This window comes from Vombatus ursinus, unplaced genomic scaffold, assembly GCF_900497805.2.
Source record: "Vombatus ursinus unplaced genomic scaffold, bare-nosed wombat genome assembly UNPS02012082.1, whole genome shotgun sequence".
Classification (NCBI taxonomy): domain Eukaryota; kingdom Metazoa; phylum Chordata; class Mammalia; order Diprotodontia; family Vombatidae; genus Vombatus; species Vombatus ursinus.
In genome coordinates this window covers 1,991,306-2,003,266 of record NW_020951860.1, presented here as the reverse complement: position 1 = coordinate 2,003,266, position 11,961 = coordinate 1,991,306, and the positions used below count along the sequence as shown (strand labels likewise).

Below are 11,961 nucleotides of genomic sequence, written 5' to 3'. Positions count from 1 at the left end.
AGAAGAGAAGAGAAGAGAAGAGAAGAGAAGAGAAGAGAAGAGAAGAGGAGAAGGGCAGGGCAGGGCAGGGCAGGGCAGGGCAGGGCAGGGAAGGGAAGAACAGCCAACTAAGATGCCCCCGTCTTCTACAAATAAATATGGCATTGAACAGAAGCCAGTTTGCCAAGGGTCCTCCATGGCCCTCAATCTGTAGATTCCTAAGAATAAGTTAAGTTTGAGCATACATCTCCTTTTCTCCAAATTGATGCACTCCATCCTTTGAGGTATGATTTATTTTTGTTTTTCTCTTCTCTATCGTGTACCACGTTCAGCCCCTGGGAAGCCTCGATGCCCAGCTCAAAGTTGTGGGGCTCTTTCTGGTGTTTTGCATCAATGGCCAGTCAATACGGACCACAGCTGTTGCTGGCCCTGGTTCTGGGTTATGGTCCAGGGACACTGGCAGGTTTTACAGTGCGTCCTCCTCGCTGCAGCCCCCACCAATCATGAAACGGAACTCCTGGAGGTTTGAGACACCATGGAAGTGCACAAAAGCCCCAGCAACCACAAAGATGTGAAAGAGCTGATGGGAGTGAAACTGAAGACAAAAAGAGGAAAAAAATAAGACAAAACCCCACACATAATTAAGAGTTTAGCTAAAGGTACTTAGAATACTGACTTCTGGTTACACAATAAGCTCAAGCACAGAGGACATAATCAGAGCTCCTGCTGCCCCTTCTGCACACATCCTGACACAGCCAAGGCATAAGTCTACAAGTTGTAGGCCCAAGAATCACAAATACACTTCACACTAGAGTCAGGGTGAACTCATGGCCACATACCATCTGGCAGAGCCTCCTTCTAGCACAAGTCAAGGAAGCAATGACTCAAGAAGTACACAGCATATACTACATAGCAGACAGTGCCAGTCTTCGAGTTAGCAAGACCTGGGGTCGAGTCTTGCCTCTGACATTTACTAGTGTGACTCTGGGTAAGTCAGCCCTAGTCTTGGGCTAATCCCCAACATTTATCTATTACTGCACAGATAGGCTGTATAGTCTTTGCTGGTGAAGGGATTTCTTCACACTGAAAAACTCACACATCATTTTTGTATTCCATAATAATGGCTCAATGGTACTGACATTTGCTTACAAGCGAAAAAAGGTATACGTCTGGGGCCATTATAGGATTCAGAGGTTCTTTATGACCAGTGATTCCTATATGGGCAAACCACTGTTGAGGTTACACACTGACCACCTACCTTAAGGGATGCTACAGAAGAAGCGCCTGTATATTGTGGGAGATTGGAAAACATAACTTATAAGATTTCTTTCAAGTTTCAGGTACAATGAAATACATGCTATGGGGATGCTTTTACACCAATGACAAAAACTACAAAATCACGAATTAAGAAGAAATCTCAGTTAACTACCTGAGACTCAAAATGTAGGATTACCTTCATTTTACAGATTGCTAAACTGAGCTTCAAGGAGATTTAGGATCATAAAGTAAGCAAAAAATGGTATTCAAGTGGCCAGGTCTCATATTTATTAAGTTCTCAAGAACTTAAGAATGAGAGCCCTTCTTCAGTTACAATATTCTTTATGTCTTTCACAACTTTAACCCTCTGCACTTTTATTGTATTCTAATCCAGACTTCTCTTCCCCATTTTATAGCTAAGGAAATGGAGGCCCATACAGGTAAGTGTCTTGGCCAAGGGGACAGCTAGCTAGAGGGGGAATGGGTGCTTGAATACAGGCCTCTAGATTGCCAGTATGGTATCCTTTTCAATTATGCTGCCTCCTTAACAGTCTAAAATCCAAAATGGTTAGGCAAGCATACTATACTCAGCTATCCCTTATCTACTACCATCAAAATAAACAGGCCACATAGACTCACCCAGATGTCACACTTTCCAGGGAAGAAGCGCTCTGGGATCCGAGCAGCATAGAGTGCAGCTCCAGTGATGTACAGACAGGCCATGAGCAGCAGCCAGCCTATCTGTCCAATGGTGGCAGCCTTCAGGAACCCCTCCGAAAAGATATAGTGCAGTGTAGGAATGATTCCACTTAGGCCCAAGCCCAGAAACACTCCTAGGAGTCAAATGGGAGGAAAAATCAACACAAACATGGAGAAGGTGATGAACACATTAGGTTGGCACTGAAATATCAACTTCGTAAATGGGAGGATACAAAGTACACAGAGTACAATATTAGTGTCCCTTTAGAAAGGGACAAAAGGGTTTGTGAAGCTCTACTCTAAGGCAATGCAACTGTGTTATAGCAGAAAATAAAAGTGCATTGTGCTCCCTCTTTCTCAGTAATGCGTCATCTAATTAGCTGTCAGTCTTCAAAGCTGGAGTGACACTGCTAGAGAAGTTCAAGTAAGCTGCCTCCTAAAAAGATAGGAATTACAACAACACTTTGGGGAGCCAGAAGTCCTACGGTTACCTGAAGAGATATGGAGTAGATTCATCCAAGATGGGAAGTCGTAGGATACCAGATACACTAGATGAATAGGGTGCTTGCTTCCTGTGTGGGGTGTGTCTGAGACTTACCCCTGCTCTCTTGGATGGGCCTCTACACAAGTTTCAGCTCAGCCCAGGGCATCTGATCACCAGGTATTTGCTTAACCAGAAGTACTGCAAAAGTATGCCCTGTTGCCATCCTACAGCTACCATTTGTGGAGGTGAAAATTCTCTCCCTCACTGTCTTCTCCTAAACTCTCAGTACTACATAATCTGTATCTTCCTCTGCCCTCCTATTACAGATTTAATCTTCAATCACTTTCCTTTATCTTAGATCTCTTCATCTCAAACTCTTTCCATTGTTTAGTGTTCACATAAACTCAGCTCTCTGGAAGATGATAATCCCTGCTTGGAGTTTGCCCCAGAGATCATTATGCCTTTCTTCTTCTTTTATTTCTCTGTCTCCTTCCTGCTACCTACAAACATGCCCAGATCTCCCGCAGCCTGAAATGGCCCTCATTTGTCTGTCCTATCTCCTCAAACTATCACCCTATATACATGTCCTCCCTTTCAATGAGAAGCACCTATAGAGTTATCTAATCTCACTGCAACAACTCGCCCATTTCTCATTTCCTTAAAATCAGGTTTCTGATCCCATAGCTCTACTGAACCTGCTATCTGCAAGGTAAGCAATAATCTCAATCCCAATCTGATTGCCTTTTCTCAGCCCTCATCCTACCTGACCTCTCCAAAGATTCAGACATCGAAAATTTAAACTATGAAGTTTATAAAAAACACTTCCACGCTCTATCCCCAGAAATTCTTTCCTCCCTCTGGGTCTCTGTGACATTATTCCCTTTTGGTTTTCCTCCTATCTGACAGTGCCTATCTCTCTCCTGAGAGCCAGAATGGCACCTCCAGCTGCCTGCTGGTGAACTCCACCCTTATGTCCTACATGCATCTCATACTCTATGCCCAAAAACAGACCTCTATCACCCTAAATCCTTGCCCTTCTAAGTTCCCTATTTCTGTTGAGGGTACCACCATTTTCCCAGTCATCCTGGTTTATAATCTGGCATCTTCAATTATTTCCTCTCCCTCCAAATTCAATTAGGGGCCAAACCTCATTAATTCTATCTCTACAGCAACTCTTACAACTGTTTGTTTCTCTCCATTCACAACATAATTCACTTAAGTTCAGGCCCTCATCACCTCTTGCCTGGATTACTGTTATACGAGTTAAAAAAAAAAAACAACTTTATTACACAGCAACAAAACTCCAATTACACATAATCAGTATTCATTGATTGGTACTACTTTGTTAAGTACTACCAAAACATTCTCTGGGAAGTATACTTTGTGGCTTATGTATGTTTGCTTTGTTAAAATTTATTTCCACAAAAAGGAACAATTAAACATAAGATAACAGAATAGATTTAGAGCAGTAAAAGACTTTTAGAGATCCTACAATTCATTCATTTTGCAAATGAGGAAACTGATTCTTAAAGTGGGGAAGTGATTTACCAAGGTAAATTACATATAGAGAATAAACAGCAGAACCAACGCAAGCACAGGTCTTCTTCCTCCAAATATAGGGTTTTTTGCATCCTACCATCCTGATATATCCTGCTTAATTATTATACTCTCTCACTCTCTCTCTCTCTCTCTCCCCCCCCCCGCCTCTTTCTCTCACACCCTACCCCTAGCTTTAGAGACAAGCATTAAGCACTGTCCATTTATTTGCTTGAAATGCCTTTGACAAGTGAATGGTGAGACAGCCAATTTCTTTCCACAACCAGCCTACTTGCTCATACCTGATGAATTGAGTGTTTTCCTCCCAACTTTTCATATTAGGAAAAAAAAATCACAGCTGTACCTTTCCCACCCTCAGTCCTTCCTTTTAATACTTTCTGCTTCACTTCTAGAACAGCACCTATAAGAAAAGAATCCAAAGGTCTTCCCATATCATCTTTAGACTGAAGAGACATGACCTAGAATTCATCATTTTTATTCCTGCAGCAGAAGTAATGAAAAGGAGCCACATGTGATGATCAGACAAGTAGAATGGTTATGCAGAATCACCACAGAGAGTGCTAGCTAAACTTTCACAGCAATTAATTCACTCAAAAGTTCCCCTGAAAAGAACTAAAGGCCTCCTTCATTTTACAAAGTTTAAAAAGCTTGCCATTCAGAACATTATATAGCCACAACCATAAATACACCACCAGAAGAGTACAGGTTCATTTACATACTACCCTTTCTCCTCAATTAGAAGTTCTCCAACTGCTGAAATAATACTCTTACCTGCTCTCACCCCACGATACTGAGGGGTGGCAAACATATCCCACTGGGAGACAATGATGGCTGCAATCCCCAGTACACAGATGACAATCAAGTAGATGAAGCAAGGCTGTGGATTACAGTAGAAGGAGTAATAAAGCCAAGGAACAAAACTTCCCATGATCAGGAGGGCAATGCCAGAGTAATCCAGTCTAGAATAGGGACAAATATTCAGTTTAATAACCCCCCCAAAAAAAATTTAATCCCAGAACCCTAATGAGCCCCATTTGCTCTGAATTATCAGCAATAACTAAGAGGAAACTTTTGGCTTCCTTAAAATAAGCAGTACTGAGACTGCTAAATATATTCCCCTAGGCCAAATCAGATTGGTATTCCTATATAATTACGCAAGCCTTATAGCAGGAATTCTTAACCTTTTTTGTATCATGGATTCCCTTTAGCACTGTGGTAAAACTATGTACCCTTCCCAGAATGTTTTTAAATATACAAAATAAAATACATAGGATTACAAAGGGAACCAATTATATGGAAATAAAAATATCAAAAACTTTTTAAAGAACAAGTTTATGGATCCAACATTAAGAACCCCTGCCTTAGGGCCTTTCTAGATACCTACTTGGAGAAGATCCGGGAGACTGATTCTGAGTGGCAGTAAACAGTGTGGAAAAGCCATGAGAAAGAAAGGCAGAGAATGGCTCCCAGGAAGAATAATCCAAAGACCACTTTCTCTTGTAATGGAGCAACAAAGGAGATGTTTGGACGAAACATGTAGAAGATCCCCAGGCACAGGAAGAAAACACAACCTATGGAAGAGAAACAAAAGGGGAAGGTGGAAGAATGAAAGGTCAGACCTTTAACAGAAATAGGCCCATTAACTCACTGCTGGTAGAGTCATGAAATGATTCAATCATTTTGGAAATTATTAGGGAGTTATATGACTTAAAAAAAAAACTTTATTACACAGCAAGAAAACTCCAATTACATACAATCAGTGTTCATTGATTGGTACTACTTCAACATTCTCTGGGAAGTATACTTTGTGGTTCATGTATGTTTGCTTTGTTAAAATTTATTTCCACAAAAAGGAACAATTAAACATAAGGGAACAGAATAGGATTTAGAGCAGCAAAAGACTTTTAGAGATCATCCAATTCATTCATTTTGCAAACGAGGAAACTGAGATTCTTAAAGAGAGGAAGTGACTTACCAAGGTAAATTACATATAGAGAATAAACAGTAGAACCAACATGCAAGCACAGGTCTTCTTCCTCCAAATGCAGGGTTCTTTCCATCCTACCATCCTGATACATCCTACTTAATTATGGTATCTATTTTATCCAGCTGACATGTTCTATATAATTAATTTCATGATGGAAATAAAAAATACTAAACATTTAATAATGCAAAAGACAGTGGGGTCTTTTCTTTATATACAATTGAACAATATAACCCTCTCTTAAAAAAAAAACACTTTAGGGTTATCATTATGAAACTATTATACACTACCAATGGAGGTGTGCCTGCTATTTAGTTTTCCTGTCTCTTCACCCTTCTACACTGTTGCTCTCACTGTAGTCACTATGCCAATCTCTAACTGCCTTTACTCCCTAGAACTCAGATAACTAATTCTTTTACAAAAATATTTACCATTCTTTTTCTTTTTTAATTGTGAGTTCCAAATTCTCTCCCTTGTTTCCCTCCCCCGCCTCATTGAGAAAACAAACTAAAAAAAAAAAAATTTTTTTTTTTTTTTGGCTAGGCAATGGAATTAAGCAACTTGCTCAAGGTCACACAGCTAGTAAGTGTTATGTGTCTAAGGCTGGATTTGAACTCAGGTCCTCCTGAATCCAAGGCCGGTGCGCCATCCATTGTGCCACCTAGCTGCCCCCCACGTAACTACATTTTTAAAACTGAGAACTTAAGGATCCTCTCATATGACCATAGATTTAGAGCTGAAAAGGACCTCAGAAACTTATCTAGTAAAACCTCCTAATTTCACATAAGGAAACAGAAGCCCAGAGACAAATGTGCCTAGGTCACACTGGTTTTAATTTAAAGAACTGGAATTCAAAACCAGGTCTTATGACTTCCAAATCCAGAACTTTTTCCACTGCATCACAAGCCAGCAGAGTTTAAAATAAGTGAAGTAGCTGGTCTGTTCTGTAGTATTCAAAAGGTTTAACGAGAGCAATATTAAGAATGAATATATCTGTGAAAATTTTCCACATGTTTCTCTTTTCAGATTCCTTTTCTGCCAGAATGATGTAGATATTAGAGTAGGAAAGGTATTGTTAATTGAGGATTTCTTTCATTTCCCTATCAACAGAGAAACAGCTTTAACTATATGTTTTCCTGTTCTTTTCGAATATACTACTTCCCAAAGTGCCACAGGATCATAGATTTAGCATTGGAAGGGATCTTAGATGTTATCTAGTATAATTCTCCTAATTTTGTAGATGAGGAAAAAACTAGGATCCTTATTTGACTTGCCCAAGGTCACAATCAGCAGTAAATTACAGAGCCCATGTCCTTTGACTCCAAATCCAACACTCATTCCACTATGCTGTACTAGGACTGGTAACATAAGAAATCAGCAAAGGTCTCTCTTTCAGATTTCCAAATAGTGTAGGATATCATTTTAACTTCCTGAGACTTAAGTTTGTAAATACCTGCTTTCCTCACAGCCTGAGGGGATAAGGTAAGGAAAGAATTATCCACATATAGACACATGAAGACATCAAGCCATGAGTCCTCAGAAGGCTGGCTTCCATTTGGTTCCACAGCCAGTGATCAGATTAGTTTAGACTAACTGAAGTCTTCTGACTTCCAAGTCCAAACAATGATAATATGTCAACAAAGAGGAAACGTTTCAATGTCACATTAGCCTTATCAGGGACTCTTTGTTACTACATCCTGATGTAATGGAAAGAAGTTCAACGGACAGATCTGCCCCATATGACTTTGTGCAAGTCACTTCACTGCTATGTTTCAGCTTCCCAAGCTACAAAGGAAAAATAATACTACTTGCATTATCTGCCTCACGGGGTTGTTCTGGGGGAGATAAAAGGGGGTTTTAAGCTGCAGGGAGGATAGAAAGATTCTTAGAATGTGATAGCAAAACGTTTTGTATCAAGATACTATGTTCTTGAAATGAGGAAGTGATGGAGTGGCTGCTTGATCTGCTGGATCAACACATGAGTTTGAGTCCAAGTTCTATCACTTAAGGAGTCCTATGACGTTCTGCAAATTACAACAACTTCTGAGATGCAGCTTCTTCAGCTATAAAGTAGAGGTCATAATGTCTACCTTGCCTACCTCATAGAGTTGTTAGGATTAAATGAGATAACTGTACACGAAAGCCCTTCATAAACTATGAAGGATTCAGTATCTTAGTGTTTAACTATGTAAACATCAGTTGTACGACTATAAAGTGATACTATTTGTTGAGTGATCCTGCTTTTCATCCCTTTAAAAAAAAAAAAACATACTGGAGTTAGAACCCAACGCTATGCTTACATTGATTCTTTTAATCTAGCCTTTTACTAGACTGGCTAGCATGAATTTGAAGACTGAATGTTTACCAAAAAGTAAACTAGAAAAGGGATCAATGCCAGCAATCACTTAAACTCATACAGCAAGCTTTCTATTTTAAAGGTCTCAAGAGATTTACAAACAGGTATTCAAACTATCAGAACTATTTCACATTATCAGTGAGCTAGAATAATTTTACAAGATAAAATTTAGCCAGTCTATTTAGAGGGGAAAAAAAGTACTAGTTTTTTTTTTTTTTTAACAAAACTTCCAACTAAAGCTGAAACTTAAATTCAGAAAGCATTCCCAAGGATTTAAAAATAATTCTTAAAAATCAGGTCACCTATCATTATCTATGAAATAAAATTTCCATTTTAGCTCTACTCAAAACATATTTCAATCAGTGAGCCAACAAGATGTTTCTTGAAGTGTGCCTAATCTTCTTGTCTAATATCATTACAACACAATACCGGAGAGTGAAAGTATGTATGGTGTTGGGGCAAGTGGGTAGAACTTGGGAAGGGATATCCTTAAATATTTTTTTTTTAATTTGAACTTAAGAGAAAGAAGAGTGGAGGGAAGAAGTTCCATATACAGTACAGAACACAAAAAGTGCATTACAAATTAAACTGTGAATTATCATTTCATATAGCTTGCTTTTAAAAGATATAAATGATAAATTCTACCCTTATTTTCAAAACTGTCCTGCTTATCTGTACTACTAACTGAACTTCCTTCTGTTCTTTTCTATGTATTTTTAAAAAATGTTTCAATAGCCCTCTTTTTTCTCTTCTCTGTTGCTAAATCCCCTCTCCTCTACCCCCAAACTAAAAATAGAACAAAAAGAAAAAGAACATTTGTATCAAATAAGGAGTCAAACAAAACAAATATACATAGTGGTCATGTCCAAAAATATTTCTACACCAAAATGTGTAAATGTATTTTAACTTTCCTGTTTTCTGTTTTGGACAAGAACAAGGTTCACTGGATGTTCACTGACTCCAGTTCCTCCTCCATATACGTACCCTTCTTACATACCCCAAAGGAGAAATTTTAAGTTCCACTCCATTTTTTCTCCTTTCTGTACTGAAATATAATGTAGTCTTCTTTTTACTTTCCCTTCTATTTTCCCCCTTAAATGCCTTAAAAGCGAACAAATCCATCCCAGATCATCAGTTTTTTTTCTTCTTTAACCACCTCAATACCCTTTGAAGACATTAAAGTTCTGAAGTGAGATTTGTTTCTTCAGTCTCAGCCAATGGGTCAAATAAATTTACCTTTCTAGGCTGCTCTGGACTACTGTGTTTGTATTTCTTTCTTTTTAAAAAATAGTTTATCAGCATAATTGACCATCTCAATAACAAAATTAACAGAAATCATATGATTATCTCAATACATGCAGAAAAAGCTTTTGAAAAAATGCAACACCCATTCCTATTAAAAACACTAGAGAGCATAGGAAATAAATGGAGTCTTCCTTAAAATGATAGGTAGTAGCTACCAGCAAGCATTATATGCAATGGGAATAAGCTAGAAGCATTCCCAATAAGATCATGGGTGAAACAAGAATGTCCATTATTACCACTGTTATGCAATATTGCATTAGAAATGTTAGCTTTAAACAAAGAGAATTTTGTACACAATAACAGCCACGTTGTATGATGACTAATGTTGATAAACTTAACCCTTCCTGGCAATACAAGGATCTAAGACATCTCCAGAGGCCTTGCGATGGAAAATGCTACCTACACCCAAAGAAAGAACTATGGAAGCCGAATTGTTATTTTTTTTTCTCTTCTGTTGAGTTTTGTTTCCTCTTTCTGATGTGAAAATATGTTTAATATGAATGTAAATGTATAGCCTATATCAGATTGTGTGCTGTCCTGAAGAGGATGGTGGGGAGGAAGGGGGAGAAAAATTTTAAACTCAAAAGCACATGGAAGTGATTATTGATAAATCAAAATAAATTAATAAAAAAAGAAAAAACAGGAAATGTTAGCTTTAGCAATAAGAGAAGGAAAAAAAATTGAAAGAATTGGAATAGGCAATGAGGACACAAAGCTATCACTTTTTGCAGATGGTATGATGCATACTTAGGAGACTCAACTAAAAAACTACCTGGAAATAATTAACTTTAGCAAAGTTGTGGGATATAAAATAAACCCACATAAATCATCAGCATTTCTATATATTACTAACAAAGCCCAGCAGCAAGAGATAGAAAGAGAAATTCCATTTAAAATAATTGTAGACAATATATAATATTTGAGAGTCTACCTGCCAAGACAAACCTGGGAACTACATGAATACAATTACAAAACAATTTTCACACAAATAAAGTCAGATCTAAATAACTGGAAAAATATCTACCTACATTAATTTACTTATTCAGTGCCACATCAATCAAACTACCAAAAAATTATTTTATAGAGCTAGAAAAAAGAATAACAAAATTCATCTGGAAGAACAAAAGGTTCAGAATATCAGGGGAATTAATGAAAAGAAATGCAAGAGAAGGTGGCCTAGCTGTACCAGATCTAAAACTGTATCATAAAGCAGCAATTATCAAAACTATTTGGTACTGACTAAGAAACAGAGTGGTGGATTAGTGGAACAGGTTAGGCACACAGTAGTCAATGACTACAGTAATCTACTATTTGATAAACCCCTGGGATAAGAACTCACTATTTGACAAAAACTGCTGAGAAAAGTAGAAAATAATATGGCAGAAACTAGGCATAGACCAACATCTTACGTCATACACCAAGATAAGGTCAAAATGGGTACATGATTTAGACAAGTGTGATGGCATAAGCTAATTAGGAGAGCAAGGAATAGTTTACCTGTCAGATCTATGGAGAAGGGAAAAAATGTATGACCAAACAAGAGATAGAAAACACTACAAATGCAAAATGGATCATTTTGGTTACATTAAATTAAAATGCTTTTGTACAAACAAAGCCAATGCAACCAAGATTAGAAGGAAATCTAAAAAAAGCTGGGAAACAATTTTTACAGCCACTGTCTCACATAAAAGCCTCATTTCCAAAATATACAGAGAACTGAGTCACATTTGTAAGAATATAAGTCATTCCCCAAATGATATATGGTCAAAGGATGTGAATAGGCAGTTTTCAGATAAAAAAATTAAAGCTATCTATAGTCACATGAAAAAATACTCTAAATCACTATTGATTAGAGAAATATAAATTAAAACAACTCTGAGGTACCACATCACACCTAACATGATTGGCTAACATGACAAAAAAGGAAAAAGATAAATGTTGGAGATGTGAGAAAATTGGAACACTAATGCATTGTTGGTGGAGTTGTGAACTGATCCAACCATTTTGGAGAGCAATTTGGAAGTATGTCCAAAGGCTTATAAAACTGTGCATATCCTTTGATCCAACAATACCACCAGATCCCAAAGAGATCATAAAAAAGGGAAAAGGATCCACATGTACAAAAATATTTATAGCAGCTTTTACTATGGTGGCAAAGAATTGGAAATTGAGGGGATGCCCATCAAGTGGGGAATGGCTGAACAAGTTGTGGTATATGAATGTAATGAAATACTATTATGCTATTAGAAATGATGAGCAGGTAGACTCAGAAAAACCTGGAAAGACTTGTATGGACTGATGCTGAATGAAGTGAGCAGAACCAGGAGAACAGTGTACACA

General features: G+C 37.8%; 1 protein-coding gene across 2 annotated transcripts in view; it reads right to left on the bottom strand.

Moving 5' to 3' along the window:
• Positions 1 to 24: 24 nt before the first annotated feature.
• Positions 25 to 11,961, bottom strand: part of ADIPOR2 (adiponectin receptor 2) — a 70,124-nt gene continuing 58,187 nt past the window's right edge. For both annotated transcript variants that reach the window (XM_027857280.1, XM_027857279.1), the window contains exons 5-8: positions 5,361 to 5,547; positions 4,748 to 4,935; positions 1,876 to 2,069; positions 25 to 574 (exon numbers count right to left, since the gene is read on the bottom strand). In XM_027857280.1, coding sequence (XP_027713081.1) covers positions 446 to 574; positions 1,876 to 2,069; positions 4,748 to 4,935; positions 5,361 to 5,547 — 698 coding nt within the window. In that variant the 3' untranslated portion in view covers positions 25 to 445. The remainder of the gene's footprint in view (positions 575 to 1,875; positions 2,070 to 4,747; positions 4,936 to 5,360; positions 5,548 to 11,961) is intronic.